The 21,628-nt window shown below is 43.5% G+C and overlaps 1 protein-coding gene across 1 annotated transcript in view; it reads left to right on the plus strand.

The window, feature by feature from the left end:
• Nucleotides 1-21,628, plus strand: part of LOC146197143 (neprilysin-1-like) — an 81,654-nt gene that overhangs the window by 13,400 nt on the left and 46,626 nt on the right. Inside the window, exon 2 of the mRNA XM_084598919.1 lies at nt 20,302-20,420. Coding sequence (XP_084455045.1) covers nt 20,302-20,420 — 119 coding nt within the window. The remainder of the gene's footprint in view (nt 1-20,301; nt 20,421-21,628) is intronic.

A 21,628-nucleotide genomic window follows, 5' to 3' on the forward strand; every position in this document is an offset into this window, starting at 1 on the left:
ATACATGTCATAATTAGCACTGATGTGACTAACTACTAGACGAAATGTTGTGCACATAAGCCATGTTTGACCCCAAAATAAAAAGCTGAGAGAAAAAAAGATTGATAGTTATAAAAGGTCCAGTGAATGATCTCGGTAGTCGCGACGAAAATATCTTCCTTATTACTTTCTGGGAGTGTGAAACAGTGTAGCGTGACTTGGGGAAAAAAAAAAAAAAAAAGCATATGCCTAACGATTGCGCAAGCACAACTGAGACCAACGCTGTTATTTGACGCACCGTGCACTTGAAAACGAGCCTAATCTGTACCTCTCACAGGCGCAACAGGTGTTCTTTAACCAAGATCATAAAATAATTTGCCTATCCCTTCGAGCCACAATTTTTTCACGTGTCAAACAAGAATGATTTCGGCTGCTCAGAGCAAAAAAAAAAAAAAAAAAAAATATATATATATATATATATATATATATATATATATATATATATATATATATATATATATATATATATATATATATATATATATATATATATATATATATGAGGACCTTCTTTACAACAATATTAACGAAGAACGGAACCACCAACCTATATTTCATTTTGTGCAAAGGTCGTTGGAGTTCAAGAGGCCCCCTGCAGCTTCATGGTCGCCACAACTATGCATCTGCGGCCCACGTTCTCATCCGCACTGACGCCTTACAAGCAGTTCGGTTGCTCCGACATGTCAGTAGTTACCCAGGAATATGTCAGGACATCCACAACTCGTGGCACGTGTCCCGAGTCTATACGTATTGAGTGGGTTCCATGGGACCAGATTCCTTTTTAAGTATATGCAGATTTAGGGACCCACGTGACCCCGGGATTATCATTGCCTCGACGCCTTGATTTGGGCAACACTTCATTATTACAACACTTCCTTTCATTATGTAAGAAACACCTTCCGAGCCCGCTATGTGCTCTTATCCCTCCGTGTGTGGTAACCCTCCTCCGCGGTCTCAACCGTGCAGAGGAGAATCCATTCGATCATCTTGCAGTAGCCAGAAAGTGATTGTTGCTTTTATTGTCATGTAAATGTATTGTTTGTGCTGCCGAGATGGTAATAAAGAAAAAAAGTAAAGTCTCGTTTACCTAGGCTTAATTAATTTGACCTTCAGGTTGATTCAGACCACCCTGTCTTCAATCTCGTCGACATCACGCGCGTACTGTAATGACGCGTCCTTGTGGTTTGAGCACTCGGTTCGTATGCCGCAGGGGCGTTGTTCAACCCCTATGCCTTTGGACAATTACCGGGTTTCCTCTTGGATGAAATGTCCAGAAGAAAAAAGGTGGTTTGCTTTAGTTTCGCTCACAAGGTTTAACGTCCCAAAATGACTCAGGTTATGAGGGAATCCATAATGGAGGGCTCCGGAAATTTCAAGAAACGTGGTCCTTTAGTGTGCAATGATATCGCGCATTGCAAATTGATTTTTGCCTCCATCGAAAAAGCGGCCGACGCGGCCGATATCGAAATTGCGCCCTTGGGACCAGCAGTCTATCGCCCTAACCACTGATCCACTGCGGTAGTCCTAAAAAAAAAAAAAAAAAGGTCGTTTCCCTTTCTTGCACGCAAAACCAAAGTCACAAGTCATGAACAAGATGTCCTTGCGCCATTGAAAAAAAAAAATAAATTATTGTTGTCATGAAAAGCATTAAAAAGGGTACCCATTCAACCTCCACATTGTTCGGACAATAATCGCATCCCTTGATCTCGGTATTCATCAATATTTTTTTCATTTATTTACAAATACTGCTGTCTCTCTTGTCATAGACATAGCAGGAGGTAATGAACCTATAAGTAAGGAGTTAGAGATAAAGCTAAATATCAGATAAAGCTCCTGAGTAGGATTTGACAGGCTAAGACAGATACGCGCAGAGGGCCAAGGTAGACATATGCCAGAGTTGTGGCATGTCAAAAGAAAAAAAAAATGAAGCCCAGCGCGTGCGCGAGCGCATCCTTGCCGCAGCAGGAGTCCCGTCTTGAATGGTCTAATAGGACCCGGAGCGTATAGTCACCGCGATAAATTGGTCTCGCTGGCTGTGCCTGCGTTCTGCGCAGAGAGGCGGCAGGCCTATTCAACGAACCTCGAGCAACAACGCCACCGCGATGGTTTCTCCCTTTATAAGCGCCCGAGATTGCGCGCTCAGATGTGCCTTGAGGCGTTGCTTTCTGCACCCGTTCGGCTTCGAGATGGACGAAGACGTTCTCTATAGGCCTGATATGAGTCAATCCCACACGCGTCTCTCGCCCCGGGTCTTACGGACGGGAACATTAGGCCGCATTTGCATGAGCTATCTCTATGCTCGGAGAGCAGGTAATGCGTTTGCTGAACTCCGCTGTTATCATTCGTCTTTGCTTTTTTTTTCCCTTTTTGTTTTATCTCTGGAAATAGTTGAATATTGCTTTAATTGGAGCGCGAGTATTTAGTGATGCGTTAAGAGCACTCCGAATGTCCTCGGGTGTGTAAATAAAGAGCCTCCCGTCTTCGATTCTGACCCCCCCCCCCCCTCCTTCTGCATAAAGGGAGGAATGTTTATAGCGTGCGAAGACATCATGCAAATGAGAACTGTATAGTGAACCTATATAGTGCGTCCAAATTACCCGATTGGAATGCGCCATCTTTAAAATAGTTTCTCCGAGTATTCCTTCTTCCGTGTTTTTTTTTTGTTTTTTTTTTCTCTCTTCGCTATTTATACTTCGGTTTTATTTAAAGGCAAGATTGTTATCCCCAATCACAAAGTTTGCGGTGTTCTGGGCACGTTTTTCCCGCTTTAGAAAGAAAGGAAATTTTATCGGGTCTTCGAAGCTCGCTCCAACTTACGCGTGTTATTGAAAGCAGCCGCTTAAAAAGGTGAGCAGGTCGAGGCTTATTATTGTCACGATGATGAAGGAGTTTGGACCTTTAATATGGACGTTCGTTTCGAGCCTTCAGGGTGAATAAATTGAGAATTTTCTTTTTCAACAACAAAACGCACACTGTCTTGGAAATAAGAAGCAGTTCATGCTCTTACATAAATTGAAAATGTGAGTTTTGTGTCCATTTTTGTTTCTTTCATGAAATGTAATCGAAATTCTAACAATAATCTTGAAAGGAAAGTTTCTGTTTTTAAGCGGTCTGGCTCGCGATGAACGTAAATGCCGCATGAGGCAGTTTAATACAAGACATTCGTTAATTACCGGAACGATAAGCAACCTTCTTTTTTCCTGCATGCTTTTATATTTTTATATTTTTCTGTGCTAGCTAAATTTAACGAGGTCGAGCAAGACACGACGCGGCGAACAACCGAGGGTAATGATTGATAGTAGTGCTGCAGGAGGCAAGAGTGACAAGGAGGTGTTCGTTTGAGAGAAAATTTTTCATATGCTTAAGGATGTAATTATCAAGAGCTTAAGCTCACCCAAGCGGACAAACCTTATTGAGGCGCCATTATTACCTCTGCTGCACAACTTACATTCCGCAGTATACGGCGCGACATCTCGGGTTGAACACGCGCGATTTTCCGGCCATATTTATTTGGTTTCAGTTTGGCAGGCCTTGAGGGCCAGAATTTGTTGCAAAAGAATGTTGAATACAACTGCATTTTCGAAAATACATGGTTGTAACGAAAGGCTGGCCATAAATTTCTAATCATAACAAGGCGTCTACCCGTAATAGTTAAAAAGCTGGCTGTTAGAACGTAGTTTTGCGAGCAACTATAGGTGAAAGCAACTCAAGAAAAAAGTGACAGGTGCCCTTCAAAGGCATTGACTAATTTTTGACGGCGCCGAGGCCACTCCATTTTCATTTGCCAGACTGATTTGTTGCGTTTCCAGGTCTAGAGGTATTACCTATGACGTCATGAGAATCGGTCGATGCCACAGACTTCAGAGGGGTCCTTTGAGGGGTAAAATTCTCTTTTTATCTTAAGTTGCATCCGGCTATATATATATATATATATATATATATATAGCAAATTGGATGTTTACAGGAATGTGTTGGTAGTTTGTGGGGTTTAACGCCCCGAAGCGACTCAGGCTATGAGAGACGCCATAGTAGAGGGCTCCAGAAATTTCGACCACCTGGGGTTCTTTAACGTGCACTGACATCGCACAGCAGACGGGCGCTTTGCTTATCGACTTCATCGAAAAGCTGCCGCCGCGGCCGGGATTCGATCTCGCACCCTTGGGCACACTAGTAGAGCGCCCTAAACACTGCACCACCAGGGCAGGGCTTTTTAGGATTTACTGCAATGCAAGAACTACAATGCCACAAACACGGTATTTATGAAAGGAAAATCCTGTTTTTAATTTTTACCGAAACTCTCCCCTGAAGCATCTGGTCCTGCTATTACTAACGGAGCGTTCGCTTGAGATAGCTAGCTCTATAGATTGTGTGAGGGCGGATGAGTCTGCTGATGATCTTCATTTCTGCTGATGATCAAGAAAGAAGCCTGCCTTTTTTTTTTTTTCTGAAATTGCATGCGTGCGCAAATTGTGAGCAGTGCGCCTGGCCGGGACGCGAATTCCAAATAAAACGGGGCGTGTTCCCCTTTTAAACTTCGTGCGGAACGCCACAGTTTATTGCACAGAAATTACCGTCCCCGCCTGCGTCAGCAGTCAGCCCTGTTCGCTATGTGCTAAAAAGTGCTTTATATACTCAGAGAATACCTAGCCGTCGCCGTATTAAACGTGCTCACCATGATCTGATATCGCTATATAATGAAAACCCGCATATAACAAATATATAAGGAAAAGCCACACATCCTCAACACAAGCGGTGGCGGGAGATATTCGTCGAACTGCAGGCTCGCATCGAGACTTGGCAGCAGCGGAAAAATTCCTGCACGAGACTGCCGAGCTATTCTTGCAGAGTTTGCAGTAGCGCAGCACCAGCTATAGAGCAGCATCAGCAGAAACCTCTTAACACACGCAGCGGCGAGGGCATTGAAGAGGTCACTGCGCGCCAGTTTTCTTTCTTTTTTTTTTCTTTTTTTTTTTTTTTTTTTTTTACGCAGGCGTTGCTGTTAGGGTAACCGCGGGTAACTTGCCGCTGCACGGCCTCTCTTGGAATAGAGAAGCCGTTGCGTGCATGAGAGCTGTAACTGAGTCACGCGACACTCCAGTTGGTCTGGGGGCAGGAGGTGCAGCGACGCTAGCAGAATTTAGACGACATGGGCAGGTACAATTTAGTAGTTATCTTTATCGTACCACCATCCACGAAAACTGTCCAACGGTGGCAAAAAAGGGGGCGGGGCATATTTTGAGAAGGCAGCGAAGGACGAAAAGGAATCGAATCAGTATGGAATAGATCAGTTAGATTGTGCATGCAGATTGTGCTTTTGAAGATTGATGGAACTAGGCGTGGTTAGCGCTTTTTCTGAGACATTTTTTCGTAGGATATTCAAGTTATTTCTGCGGGACTCGAAATCCATCAAACTCGCTTTATAGTATGTGTGTATGTATGCGCGCGTAGTGTGTAGTGTGTGTTTGCAGTAAACAACCTGTGCCACTGCAGCCCCTGCTAGCACCGTTTATACCTTAAATCGGGGGGCACCGCGGGAACATCTTTGGCTGCCAATCAAACATCATTGTGTTTCACGTCCTTCTCCCACATCGTCAACCATCATGATCCCCTTTCTTCTCCCCTTCCCCAGTGCAGAGTAGCAGGCTAGCTTTTAATAATTCCGGCCAACCTCTCCACCTTTCCTTTCAATAAACCCTCTAACTCTATCATTCTGTTTCGGCTGTGGAAACCAGGAACAGTATTCTTTCCGATTAGCTACTGATCCTATGCCAATATGACTGACACAATCACGCAATCACTGACAGCATTTTTGTCGCATCGTGCTCGGGGTTGAAAGCTATCTGTTCTATCTGGAAGGACAATCTATCTGTTCTAGGTATAGCCACAGGAGTTCAGATCGCATAGACTTGCAGCTGAAGAGGTGAGGGAATTTTAAAGCCAAGCGCGCGTCACAGTCATCCGGGTCCAGGTTTCTTTTTTTTTTTCTTACGGTTGTTTCACAAACGTGTATTGACTTTTGGGCATACTGTTCGATCAGATCTTAAAGGTTATTTTTAGAGCGCTCTTCTTATGGCGCCAGTTCGGCGGTTGCGCCACGCCGCCGTTTGCGCCGCTCTAACCGAGCGAAAGAGAGTCGCGAGACACGAGCCGCGAAAGAGTCACAAGCCAAAGCGAATTTCTCAGAATAAGAGAAAGAAGAGCCACGAGCTCTGCGCCGCTCGCTCTTGCGACTCTTCTTTCTCTTCTTTTGATAATATTCATTTTGGCTTGTAAAAAAATAAACAATTCTACAACGCCCGTTGTGATCACTCTGCTTTCGTTAGACACCGGTTACTTGAAGCGGAAGTGAACGTAGGTAAACCTACACCTGCTATAAGCAAAACGGCACCAAGTGCCGTTTTAACGTCCCTTCAATACCCATTGATGAACTCATGATAGTACTTTTGTAACTTCACATACATACATACATACATACATACATACATACATACATACATACATACATACATACATACATACATACATACATACATACATACATACATACATACATACATACATACATACATACATACATACATACATACATACATACATACATACATACATACATACATACATACATACATACCGGAACTTCAAAGTGCTGTGCAAAATACAGACAAGGGCAAGGACATTCAACTATGGGCCGTCCAGCAGGCCCGGGGTGCGCTCGAAAAGCACAAGCACAACCCACCACAAACGGGCCAAATGAGGTAGTGCAGAGTAGGGCATAACCCCGGGTCGACGCTTGGCCAGCGTCATGATGCTTTAACCCGTTGTTTGCCGGCTCCTTAATAAAGTTATACATACATACATACATACATACATACATACATACATACATACATACATACATACATACATACATACATACATACATACATACATACATACATACATACATACATACATACATACATACATACATACATACATACATACATACATACATACATACATACATACATACATACATACATACATACATACATACATACATACATACATACATGCATGCATACATACAAGCATCTTTCAAAATTCCTTGCTGAATATATCGCAAAAGCGCTAAAGTAGCTACGCTCAAATTTCGCGTTAGTGCGTATTGTAATCGTCCTTGGAGTTTTCATGCAACAAATGACTCTGTACCGAAGAAAAAAATGGTGCACACAAGTTCAGCAAATACATGCGTGCATTGCTCGGTGCAGCCAAATTCATCACCAGCATGGAAGCTGAAATTCAACACAGCCATGACACTTTGTACGCAGTTAATTGTCACGCAGAAACTTGGAAAAAAAAAAAAAAAGAAAACAGCTGCTTCCTTTCAACCACTAAATATATATTTACTAGACACTCATGGAGCAATAAGGGAGTAACTGCTGCTTAACATCCACCTAAGCATATTCATAAACGCGAACCGTAATATCTTTGTAGGTTAAACCACTCGCTTATTCGCGCTGGAATTAGGACCACTGATTGAATGCTGATTGAATAAGGTAAGTATACGCCATCCAAATTGATATTAAGAAAATAGACAGTTATATGCTATTTGTCAAATTTCAGTTCGATTAAGAGAGCGATTTAACCGACAGAAGCATTTTACAGTTCGCGTTTACCTTTGCAACTGCCGGTACATTCGACCAACACACGCTGAAGTTTTCTCGACATTTTTTTTTGTCACCACGCATATATTGCCACAAAGATAAAAAACAAAACACGACAAGATCCGCCATAGATGCTATCTAGAAGCATATCTTGTCATTCTTGCATTTTTTCGAAATATTACCTAATGCGCTGCCTAAATAATGTACACTTTCAGTTGAACCACGAATAGAGCTTAATTCGTCAGCAAAAAAAGAAAAAGAAACAAGTGTTCTGAGTGGCGTATAATAGCCTTACGCAAAGGTATACGACTTTGCCAAACTAGGCAATCGGAAGTCGAAGTAAAAACACTAGAGGCAGCTAATTAAAGCGTAAGCATGAAGACTAAGCCCGATCTTGAGTAAAGTAACTTGCTCTTCGAGTTCAGCGGTGCAAGTCCCTTGCCATGTCCAGTGTGATTTCCGGGTTGCTGACAAGCACCGCCGCTAGAAGCATTTATTATTTTAACCTCTTTTATTATCACGAATTCGTAGGAGAGAGGCATGCTTCTCTCTATAACGTTTCTTTGTAGGCAGGTCTCTCTTTCAAAATTTATTTTGACTGAGTGGCCTCGAAATCAGGAAAAAAAAAACCAAAAAACACGGTTCTTCTCATTAACGTCACGCATGCGGAAAACAGCGGAAATACGCCACTAGGCAATCTCACCGGTTTCTTTTCTATTTTTTTTATAGTTCTTTCTGCTCGCTACCGCCGACAGCGAGGCACCCGTGTGCTTCTATACCGGCGACCCAAAATTTTTGAGACGAACGAAAACTTAAAAAGAAAAAAAAAAAAACCGTTTCCGGATCACCCTTAAAAACGAAGCGGGACCGAAAAAGTTTTCTCCCTTTCACGAAGAAGTACCAAAAATATATAAGTGTTGAGATGTGCAGATGAATGGGCATGAATAGGACACACGCAAAGGCACGTACAAAAACATCGCAATGTGCGCAGAACACTGTTGCAGCAGTTTCTGCAGGAATGATTGCGAAGCAGGGTGCCGAACAGAATGTCGTTCAGCTGAAAGCATAACGTGCGCATGTGCGAACCCGCTTTGGAATAATCTTCGTAAATATGCATTTTTACTTGCTTTCAGCACGAACCTGGGGAACAAATTCGGGAGCTCGCCTGGGGCACGGAGCAGCTCGCTAACGGTCCGAGCGCACGCGAGCAAGTTTGGAATGAAAGTGAGCGAGATATGCAGATGCTTGCAGTGTACCTTGTGCTCTTTCTATAAATAAAGAAAATTGTTGAATAAATGGAAGGAAGAAAAAAGTGGGGCATAACGAGAAAACTGGAATGCGAAACGTAATAATGCTTGTCTTTGCTGGATTCTTCGCACTTCTGCAGCAAAATAACATCCATATTTTTTTTTCTTGCTCGTCGCTTTACGCGAAGCGGTTGGCGAAGCAGCAGTAAGCGAATTCACTGCGGAAGTGACGAGAGGTGAGTAAAAGACGAAAAACAAAAATTGCTATTCTTTTTCGTTTTCCTAACGGCAATCATTTACTCAGATAGAAAAAAAAAAAAAAGAGGCGTAAAGGGAAGAAAAATGAATCAGAAGAGAAGCGTTGCAGGGTTAGGGAAGCTCGGGAATAACATTGCAGCAGGTGATGAATCAGATGAGAGCCAGAAAAAGGGCGCGTCGATAAGGAAAAGATGTAATTGAAGACATTAAAATGAAAACACAGCTGGAGAACAGGAAAGTTGTTTTGTAATCCTCAAAAAACGTTGCCAATGTGTGCTGGAGGACATCAGCTGAATTATTCCAATGTTGTCCTTTCATCAGAGAGCAAGAGCGAACGCAAAAAAAAAAAGTAGTGAAGACGAAAAACATCGAAGCATGCGGTCACATATGTCATGATTCAAACGTGAGCTATATATCAGTACATGGACCAGTGAATGCGTGAAGGAAATGTGTCCAAATAGTTCACCTGATTAATGAGTCTCGTGATTTATTAATCATACAAGAAGGCCAGTGCACACATTTAAATAGGTCACGTGAGAGATGGTAAGGAATCACGTGACGATGATTTTTGATTAATTCATTCCAGGACGACCACGGGATATGTATATGGGGAAGGAAGGGGGACGATTGGCGTCAATATGCCTATATATTCTGCTGCCGTTCCAGTTTGCACAGCTGCGCCATTGGTCATGTGACCATGGCGTCATTTCATGCTAAATACGCGGTCTGCGCACAACAGCCTTTAAATGTTGTGCCATCCAAAGCACAATCGTCTTAGGAATCGAGGCTCCACCCATTTCTTCTTTCTATATTATAGGTGCAGAAATAGTAGCACGGGCGCTTCATAAGGTTCGAATAGCCCAATTTAGGGTAAGATCTTACGCGATTTCAACGAAGAGTTGATGTATATAAAGTACAGCATCCGTTTTCTATCCACTGCCGCGCCAAGCAGCGCCTGCGATTGGTTCCCCGCGGCCACGTGGTCACGCGCCGCCATAAATGTTCCGTCTGCTTTTCCGGGCGTCAGTGCTGCAGTAGGGGTGGCTTGAGCGGCGTGCTCATGAACGCGTCCTCTCGCTGTTAGCGTCTTGCAAAACCAAGAAAAGGGACAGAAAATGCATAAGCATGCCAGGCTACTGCGCTTTAGGTTTCGCCAATATCAGGGAATGCATTTAATTGTTACTAATCCGAGAGGTATGAATGACAGCGAACGATCTGCTATTTTGGCTATATAGTATAAAGCGGGGTAAATGTTCACCCACGAGCAACACAATTCTCTGCGAGTCAACGTTTGAATATATGTTGTGCTCCACAGGGCTCTGCATGTGAAGAAAAGGATTAATGTTATGAGGCCTAGGTGATAGAAATTTAAGGGAGCCGTGCGTCGTAATCATTGAACGTAATGCGTGCCTCATCTCAACATATAACATTCGAGAGGATGGGAAAGCGCACTCATAACAGGAAGAATGCCAAGGCAATTTTTGAAATAATATCGGAAATTTCAACACATCGTGTTATGCTTCCTCGTGGTTGAACTGCGGCGTAGGTTCCTGCGTTGTGAAGCTTTGTTCTCTTTCGCAAAATTCTTCGTTTTCTCCGTGCTCCATGCTCGTTTTCTCCATGCTTGACGGGAATAATTCTTCGAATTATAAGGAATTAAACAACGCACTGTGTTTCACCTTTTGAATAGTGACGCCCCGGAATGGCAATGACTTACTTGTAGGTGGACGCGGATTTGTGTTTACAGCCCGGAATGTGAAGAGCATAATTCCGGCCCTTGTTTATTATTGTATCTCTTTCTTACTTCCTGCTCGCTGGCCGCGTGACGCTCTTTTAGTTGGCTTGCGTTCAGCATTTCATTCCATAATGCGGCTCAAATCTATAAGCAGGTTGGATATGAACAGGGAGCGAAACGATTACTAAATCGGAGGTATCTTGCTGAGCTGTGCACTGCTTGCCCCCCCCCCCCCCCCCCCCCTTTTCTTTTTTTTTTTTTTTTTTCAGAACGTGCACGGTAAGCACTCCAGCCATTGTTTATGATTGCATCTCCTATGTGCTGCTCGCTGGCCGCGTGACATATGCTTTTCGAGTTGGCTTGCATTCAGCGCACTCTATAGACAAGCGTCAGCCCGTGACGTCACCGGAGATGCGGTGGCGCTGGCGACAGCAGTGACTTTCGTGGTGCAGGCAAAAGCGCGGGCCGTCTGCATTGGATGCGCGGCGATTGCTGTGTTTTCGGGCAAAATTCCCAATATTTCTACGAGCTGTGGTGCGGTTGATTGCGCCACGAGGCACAAAAAGCAAAATGGCACTTGTTTTAACATGTTTCTTGCGGTAGAATAAAGATGAGAACGAAAGGCAGCGGCACTGAGCGCGACAAGTAGACTCTTCGGTGACGGATTGCCTTCGCGGCTAACATATATATGCGTTGCAGTTCTTCACCGAAACTAGATCAGTTCGTTTGCAACCCTTAATTATCATGATTGCTCTTCGGCGGCACGACGAATAGCGCAAGAACAAACGCCTGCAGCTCGTGCCCATTTTGATATGCTATTAAGTTGTAAGAAGTTCAGACGCGATATATTCCGTGTGCGTATGATCCCGCAGGGAAGCTGCATTGTGAGTTCTATTCACTTGCAGTGCTGCCCGTGCATACGTTCACACAGAAAGGACACAAACGCTGCTGTGAAGGTAATTGCAATTACTTTGAGCGCGGTCACTCCAGTACGATATATTGCTGGCTATAACAGGCCCGGACCTGTAAAGTATAGCTTTTCTCTGTTTGTACTTTCACGAGTTTCAACCAGTCTCTTCATCACCGTTCTATAGTAAACATTGTTATGATCCGGGCAGTCCCGCAGCATTATTTCTCATTTCTAAATTTTATTTTTGGAGGTCATTATAAGATCCTGACGAACAAATTAAAGGATATTTAAGTATATATGGTACATGGAGTTCAATGCCCCAAAGAGGACTCGACTATGAGCGGTGCAAAATAAGCAGAATAAGATTATGAGCATTTGAATAAAAAAATTCCATGTATATTAAAAAAAGCTCAGCAGATCACGCAAATTTCGCTGCAAGCGATCGTGGAGAACGTTTCATCTGCACTCATGCGTCTATCCTATAGAGCAAAGAGAACAAAATGAGAGCTTTCGTACTGGCATTCATGTACATATTAACCTGTGAATGACCTTGCTACATCTGTAAGATGAGATAGACGTCAACGTCTTTTTTATCGGGCAGGCGAAAACAAGTTGGCAGTGCACTTTGCCTACATATGTTAAAAAGATCTAAAAGATTGAGTTCTTCGTTTTAGATACGAAATTCTATGACTTAAGTTGCCGGTAAAGTGAGCTAGAAAAGTGATTTCTAGTTTACTATATATAGTTGCCGATAATATTGTTCTTTAGAGTGAGTGCTTGAAGCAACAGAAATGCAGTCAATAGATTCGTCATATGAAAAACACACTTCCAGTCATTCATATTGTCGTCCTCCTTGCATGCGCTAGGAATAGGCCTGGGAGGTGAACAGGGTTGACTATTAGTCTTTCTTATACATTGCGCTTTCTCGTTTTTATTTAACTTAATCACTCACGGCCGTCGCCTACGTACCGCAGCCGCGCGCTGTTGAGGCCACGGAGAAGGAAGCCAATGCAGCGCTCTTCGCCAAGTAATTCTAGCTGTAATCAGCTGATAATGTGCGGAAATACTCTCCAGGCATAAACCAAGCTATTTCTACGTATAAGTGAAGCTTACTTTTCAATATATTCGCACGCGCGAACTGTTTTCGAAGGCAGCGTCGCTTTGCGCAGTGTAGGCACGCCGCGCTTTTGCCTACACCCCATGTCGCTGCCGATCGCAGCGCCACCTTTGTTTACAAACATGACGCTTGTCTATAGCTTCGATTCATAATGTAGACGATATCTAACTATCCAGCTTGCCGAATGTATATCCCATGTTAAAGGGACTCAGGGCCAAACAAATTGAACTCTAAGAGCATCGGAATGCGATCAGCTGCAACAACAATAATGTGAGATAAACTCCCGGAGTTTCTACAATGTTAATTTCATGTTTATTTGACTGACTTACTTTTGCTTTACACACAACATACACACAAAGCTTGCGTGCTTGTATGAGTGATCATATGCTCGATATTCTCTTTTTTAGCCATAAATTGCATTCGAGTAATTAAATGAAGAAAACTGGAGCTTATGAAATATGTGGTATATCAGCATTTCAAATGACACGCGGACTTGACGATACAAGAAAAAGCTGTTCTTATTAAAACTAAGTGTCAAAATTGATTAAGTGCATGCTGGATCTTTGGTTCATGCATATTTCCCAACCCGGGATAATTTCCTTACCTGCTCAGACATTATTTTCAACCATAAAATGTATATGCAGTCGATGTATTTAGCTACCTGCTTCGTTACCCTCTTTCATTTCACAACCCATTTTAATCACACAGAAGGCGAATTCCGTCTTTTACTTTTTTTTTCTTACAAACTAAGCATGACTTAATAAACCTGTTGTTCGAAAATTTAAGGAAATGCGCCCATTCAGGTTCCGAAGCTGCGAGAAACATACGTAGCCATGGGCGCGCCGGCTGAGCTGGAACAAATATGGCGGTGCGGTGGCGCCGCTGCGGTGGTTGCGCTACTTTCCCAGTTTCAGTGACTTTATTTGTAAACAGCCCGCCAAAATACACGACAGAATATATTGAACAAAACATTCCTTTAAATGACGGCTTTACCCGATTTCCGGTTAGCCGCATTCTTTATGGCTTCCGAATCTTCAACCGGGCTGCAATATGTGAGGGGCACTGAAATGGAGGGGTCCGCATCAGTTTCAACCATCTGCGGGTAAAATTTAGCGTGCACACTGGCATTTTCCGCACTTCTTCACATAAACGCGGCATGTGGGTAGCCGCTTATAGGCGGCACAGAAGCAGCGCAACCATGGCGACCAAGCGCCCTCAGTAGAGGGCGCTTTGTGGGCACCATTGAATGTATGAGCGGCATTCGATAAGTTTCTTGTGGGTTGGGCTTTCTTGGTAAGTGACCTAGCATTGATAAGTGACGGGGTAGGGTAATGAGAAAACAGGTATGGCAAACATATAAATTTTACAGTCACCAAAACCAAGGAGAGCTTAGGGGAAGATTATGGTTTTGATCAATTGAAAATTCGTAGTGCAATCGTTTAATGACCGAAATATAATTGGTTAGAATGTAGAACAAAAAGGAACCACATTGCTCCAGTTGGGTACGAACCTGCGACCTCCGTATATAACATATTGTGTTCTAATAACTGAGCTTTGACGGCTGCTGTTCAAGCTTCTACCTTTGGGAATATTTTTGTTTCGTGTTTTAGCCTTGAGAGCCTTGACCGGCGCCAGCCTCTTTCATGGACATAAAACGTCTCGTTTGTTGCTGGTGCCACTTGGGATCTGATTAAGAAGAGCCGTCTTAAGCTACCCATGACATCGTCAAGGCTAGCATAACCGAGGACAATGACACAGAAACAAGGGCCTATAGTTGAAATAGATAGAATAGTTAGGATGCGTTGTCCGATGCGTGCATGCACAAACTTTTCCAAGAAAAAACAATTCACTTGGCATCACTATGTCAGGAGTTGTTTTGAAACGAGGGAAATCATCTTAAGCAAGGAATAATAATTAAAAAGAACACCCGAAAGTCTTTTGTCCGCATAAAGCGTGATGTTACCCAAGCGTTCATACGATATGCTTTACCTATAAATTTGAGAAACTCTACACCACTGTGTACCGTGAAATTAGACAAAAAATCCGGTCAGTTATCACTGCGTAACCTCTGGATTTGGCTCTCTACGAAGCGATTCTATAGATTTGACCAACTTTCATTCCAGAAACTGTATTTCTACAGCGATATTCTAAGCTCTTTTTCAGAAATAACAGAGAAATTAAGTGTGAGCATGTCAGGTGCACTGCCGCCCTTCGGCAAAAGAAGCAAGTTTGAATAAAAGGCTTCTGTCAGCTTTCTTTGACAGCTCCCTTTCCTGTGTTCTCATTTCAGCAGCGAAAAAAAGAACGTAGCTTAGAGAAAAAATGGTACCGTTTAACAAAAAGTTAAGGGAGGGACAAAGCAAAGGAGAGTATGTAGGGGGCCATGAGCTCCTGTATATTGTCACGTGATGATAAAATAATGAAGACTGAGCGATTTGACGAATGATGAATGATTCAATGGGTAGGGCTTAGCGTAGGCGCTGCGTCTCGCCCCATTGCTCGAGCTTTTGTTTTTCTTTCTAATGAGTGATAATATATAGGCAGAAAAGCGAAAAAAAAAAAAGAGGTTTGTGTGTACGTACATGTACATTAGGACCTCACGCTGACAAGGCGGCAAATGAATGTCCAGCGTCCGCGGCTACAGCAGTGCCTATCGCACACGCTGCGATAAACGATGAAAAATCGGGATCTAATGACGGACGAGTCAGTGGAACGCGACTCGAACACCAAGATTTAGGCTTTTATACAATCACTTCAGCACAATCCGGCGAAAGTGACGTAAGGGCGAACGGCCTGCGCTGAGAATAGTGCTGTCATTCGACCAGAACGACGACACTCTGCCAAGCCCCGCATTTAACACGCGGGGAGAAAAAGAAAGAAGAAACCAAGAAATAAGCAAACTAAAAAAGAACAAAACGAAACACTGGAAAAGAGAGACATCGAGCCTCCCGGGAAAAAGAGCTAGGCGGACTTGCCGCACGTTTCCGGCCTTGACTGGCGTTAACAAGCTGCCTGCTCGGCGGGAGCTTTGTGCGGAAGACCGGGATCATTCGGATGACAACCAGAGAGAGGGTAAGGAGGAAAAAGGCTTTCACGGGGCCAAGAAAGAGGGTGCGGGGGAAGGGTGTGAGGGTCTGCTCAATGAGATCGAAAAGGCTCAACCGCTACAAGTTGTTTGTAATCAAGGAGCACTGAAGAAAAAGTGAAGCTGGTCTATATGAAATGATTCCCGCCCTCTAAGAGGCTACCGTGCACGTCTAAAAGGGGCTGGATGAAAATAAACAAAACTATCGCAGACATGAGTCAATCTCTTTGTAGAAAACTGAGATGACCTCACATGCATTTCTTACTGGTATTTGTCTCTGCGGATAGGTCACACTGCCTTCCTTTCGAAATCGGCAGTCAAGAAATCCCTGGTGTATTTTACGTCGTCATATTGTCCCGGGTTTGAGCCGAGCGGATGGAAAGCTTGTAAAGCGATAGAATTCCTTGCCTCATGTTTCGTGCGGCCAAAAAACGTGCATCGCTCCTGTCTCTCTTCCAGAGATGGACGATAATGAAATCGATCACTGATACATAGTAATGGTAATTACGATTTGATTAGTCATAGCCATGGTTAGCTATAGTCACAGTCATGGTAAGTGGTAGTCATTGTCTAGGGTCTGACATCATAACAGCTCACTGTAGAGGATGCCACTGCATAACACCGTGTAAAATACAACGAAATAGGAGTGCGGACACAGGCGTGCAGCCAGACCAGCAACGGGAGAGAAATGCTTTCGCACTGCTGCACGTAAAAAAAGTTTTTTTTTTTATTTTGTCCCCAAGGACTTCTCAGTATTATATAATACTGAGATAATACTATGTAATAATATTTATGTAATAATTGAGAAAATGCCAATAAAGCCGCGAAGCGCAATACAGAGTAATGCATTTTACTGAGCGTAAAGGGTAGATGCTGCTGTCTCCATACCCCTTTTGAGTAAGTAAGCCCCTAGGTCGTGAGACCGGCACTTGAGTTGTGTGGCGGAACATTGACGGAACCCTTCAGCGCTCAGGTTTCTTGATGGGAAGCTGAACAGATTGTCCTCACCTCCACGTGTCTGTGTACACTTTGAGTTTTTTATGCAACACTGCAGGATGTGCGTGCGTATGTATCTGTGCCTGAATATGAAAGTATTTAGAGGTCGCCTTTGAAACTGTGTATGCAGTGTACGTGCAGTGAAAACAAGTGTGTATGAGAAAGACAGAAAGACATGCACTTCATGTGCAATTCATCTACTCTAGGCGATAAGGGGCCAGCTACAGTGTGCCCACGTGGTCTTCTCTATACCATGGATCACTCAAAGCAATTCATTGCACTATTATATCACCACTTATCATTCGCACTCTAACTATCCGTTTACTTCTACGTTCACCCTTTCCCAGTGCGGAGAAGCAGGCCTCACTGCCGGCCCACCTCTACATTTCTTTTTAGGAGATACTTAATTATGACTGCACGGAAGCAACCTTTGCTGTGCGCAAATAAGATGTAAAATTTTTGAACTGTTTTTAGCAGAAACGAAGATGCAGTCTCGTTTTCATCTGATGATGATTATTATTATTTTTGCTGAGGATCACTGCCGATGCCTGTTTCTTTTTTTTTTTTTTTTTAATTTATCCAGTGACACAGCTTCGATTTGTGAAAAAACGATAGTTCTTGACTGACAGACTGAGTGCAGAAAGTGGCGACTCGTTTTTAATATCGACGAGAAGAATTGCGCGCTGAAACTGGAAAATATATTCGCGATATTTGCTGTCTGTTTTTTTTACCCTTATCGTTGCAGGATCCCCAGTTTCGTTTTTATTATGTAATGTTATGCTGGAGAGCAGCTTCCTTCATATGGTCTTATTTCTACCTTAAACGAAATAAAAAAGAGGAAAGAAAGCGTCAGAGCAGCAAGCAAGGAAAGTTTCCTGCAGTTAGGGTTAAAGTCAGTACGTACAAGAAACCAGATGAAGCTGCTAACATTTAGACAGGGCATGACAAATCTGAAAATTATGGTTGCATATATGCTGGTATGTAGGAATGACCTCAGGCACGCGGTCGAAGTTAATATGCTACCTAGTCCGCCAGTCCGCCACGTGTGGCTTCAATCATGCCCATACTGGAGGGAAACTTTCTTTGGCTATGCAGCCAAAGATATAGAGCCGAAACGCAGTTCTGTGCGCAGCACAATATAGTCCCTTGAGCAGTTTTGCTGATATTCTGTTCTGGAACATATCATCAATACCGCAGTATGCTGCAACATGCATTATATCCAGTACTATGTTAATACATGTTAACGTTTCGACATCGTAAGTCGTATCGCCTTCGGACTGAACACGAATTTTTGTACACGTAGGCTTTCAGCGGCGCATATGAGCACATTTGAGCGTTGATGGCGGCTGGAAGGCTATTATTTAAACGTCGAGGCATGACTGAAACCATAAGTAAGGTCAGATATTCCCGAACTACTTGGCACGGTAACACTATAAGGAAAGCTACGGCCCCGCTGCTGCGAGTGCCGCAGTTAGCTGCCCTCGAGTATTTCGGCGTTGTTATAAGAGTAATTGATGTCAACAGACGCAGAGGGATGTTTTGTTTTAAAATAAGAAACATACCGGGTGTTCCCGCTAAACGCTGAGCTGCAGTGAAACTCACCGAAAACCTTTGAAAGCCTTGGCATATTCTGTGTTATTTGCTTAGTTCTACAAAGTTAATTAATTAGTAAACACTAAATAGATTCGTTCTGAATTATTGGCTTATAGAATAAAGTGTCCACTCAAAAGTTGTAGATTGTCACAGAACAATTGACTGAGCGTATTTTAACCAAGTATTATTTAATAGAAAGTAGTTTATTTTATCGGCCTTAAAAGTAAGCTGCGCAATAACAGTACTTTTTCGCGAGAAGGATGTCGCATCAGCGTTCCTCTTAACTTTGTTCTTCAATGGTGCTGTGAGGGTTCACTGGCCGAAATATAGTATCCGCCAGCAGCGCATCACTTAGTAGCTTTCTTTTAAATATGGTAAATAAAACTGAACGAGCCGTAATTTCGTGATAACATTTAGCATGCTGTCTTTCAAGAGGCGGTCTACAGTGCATGAAATGACGCATTGTTCTTTAATCGAACGAGTAAAATTTTAAATAATTGTTCACAAATTAACCACGGAGAATTAAAAATATACTGCAGGCTTGGCCGCGCGACTTTAAGCAGCCACTTTCAATGAGGCTAGGGCACACAGCTTCATTTTCAAAAGTTTGGTTACAAGGGCACTCGTTCACTCTTTAAAGCTTGGTAACTTCTAAATGAGACACCTAGTTTGCGACACGAGAACGCAAAAATACCTACGGCTTGCATACGCACGGCGAGGTGTATGATATATATAAAGCTCTCCAATGATACGTGGCAAGGCGTATATATAGACCGCTCTGGTTATACCGGTTTTGTCGCGAGACGAAGTGTATATTGTTCACACGTCATGCTTATTGACTGACTCCAGAAACCCTTATATCTTGCCGCTGTCGGCTGTGATTTGCCGCCGGAGTAAGAAAAATACAGCAAAAAGACCAGAATTTCCCAACATTGCCTCCATTCATAGCGAGTACTAAAATGGGAGATACAATGCATATGGTTGGTTGGTTGGTTGGTTGGTGGGGTTTAACGTCCCAAAGCAACTCAGGCTATGAGAGACGCCGTAGTGGAGGACTCCGGAAATTTCGACCACCTGGGGTTCTTTAACGTGCACTGACATCGCACAGCACACGGGCGCCTTGCTTTTCGCCTCCATCGAAAAGCTGCCGCCGAGGCCGGGATTCGATCCCGCGTCCTTGGGAACAGTAGTCGAGCGCCGTAACCACTGCGCCACCCCGGCGGGGGATACAATGCATATCGTCAGTTGAGTAAATAAAGAGAAACCTTCCAGATGTCTCACACTCCTACAGAGCAAATCAGTGGTACAGCTATTTGCACAAATTTAAGCTGCAAACTTAGACAATATGTATTCTCTTTATTTATTTGCGGACATTTCTATTTTTTTCAATACATATGACCCGCTTACTCACACCCATTTTAAACCATATTTTCGGCAGTGTGTCACATTAATTGCCCTACGTTCGGTACGCGCAAACTCAATTTTCATATCACTTTTATATGATCCGCATCTCTAGCATGTCCCATGTGTACCCGTGAACGACTCAAAAAACCCGATTCATTTTTCAGTAATTCACTGCACGTCCATTTCTTCATGGCACAAAATCACTTGCGCTCATTTGGCTTGGCTGCTGCACTGCGTGCTTCATGTCACACCATTTTTGGGACGTTCGCAGTCACTGCTACTGGTGGTTGCACCGGACGGGACTGGAGAGGGCGCTCACCGTCACCTGCGTGCTGTTGCTCGTGATCACCGCTGTGCTGCTGGTCGTGCACCTCATTGCCACCTCATCAGGTAAGACATGGTGCACGCAGCCACGACGCTGCGTGAGAGAAGTACACAGTTGGGGACAAACGTTTTCGGGACGCGTGAGCAGCCACCGGTACCGGCAGCTTGGTTATTAATCAGCCAGTGGCTTCGCACCACCCCTGTGAAATTTACGCTCGTGTGTTCTCAAGTGTGGCAGTAAGGTTAGTTGACTGCTCCTAGGCATGTGTCTATGCGCTCAGATTTCCGTTCTTGAGTTTTAGTAGAAGTATTCTTCCTCGACAGCGCGTATATTGAACGTCGGTTACGCATGGGATCGTGGAAGAGCAGCAAAGATTTGCTTTATAGAGAGGGCGAAATACGTTGGACCTTCAAGCTGCTTGTGTGTGTAAGAGAGAGAGAGAGAGAGAGAGAGAGAGAGAGAGAGAGAGAGAGAGAGAGAGAGAGAGAGAGAGAGAGAGAGAGAGAGAGAGAGAGATAAAGTAGGAGGGAAAGAGCAAGTAAAAGGACTTTATATAGAAAACTGGTCCCCATTGAAATCCTTAAGATTGAGAGGACGGTATGAACTCTGTGGTCAAGTGCCATTAAAGTAAATAAATTCTAACGGTGAGGCAGCTGCACCTCTTTTGGATCGCGTAACCAAACTTCATCGATCCGAGTGCTGGCTAATTAGCCTAACTCGAGTCGTACAGACACAGGCTCATTAAATTCCTCGATTGTTGGCTCCCTCACTAAATTCAAACTTCGCGCGTTAACTGGCTCATGCAACATTTGAGCCTTCAGTACTTTGACCAGCTCTCTGATTGCTATATACAGAATGACATTGCAGCAGCAACGGAGAGAAAGAAAGAGTAGGGTACGTGTGGAGTAAAAACAGGCAGGGTGTTGCAACGAGTTTCAGTCTCTTCATTTTCTTTTTCGTGATGAATAGTTTCATGCTTCTTGTCCTACTTCGCCCACTAATGGTGAGCTCGCAGTTGGCAATCAAACATACATACGTTAGTTATCACGATAATGCCTGGGAATATATGAGCGGATGTCGCAAAACACTTCAGCGTTTAACTACAAGCGCTCCTTCTTTGTGACGTAATAACACGTGAAATTCGAATTGACAAGCAACCGCTTTATGAAATGTCACGTTGAAAAATAACAGACCGGCTGCTTCGTCAGTGCGAACCAGAAACTGGTCCAGCAATAGCGGCTCCAAAAAGCCATTGCATGATGTCGCGTGACAC

This window comes from Amblyomma maculatum, chromosome 3 (genome assembly GCF_055883805.1).
Source record: "Amblyomma maculatum isolate TAMU_Amacu chromosome 3, ASM5588380v1, whole genome shotgun sequence".
Taxonomy (NCBI): domain Eukaryota; kingdom Metazoa; phylum Arthropoda; class Arachnida; order Ixodida; family Ixodidae; genus Amblyomma; species Amblyomma maculatum.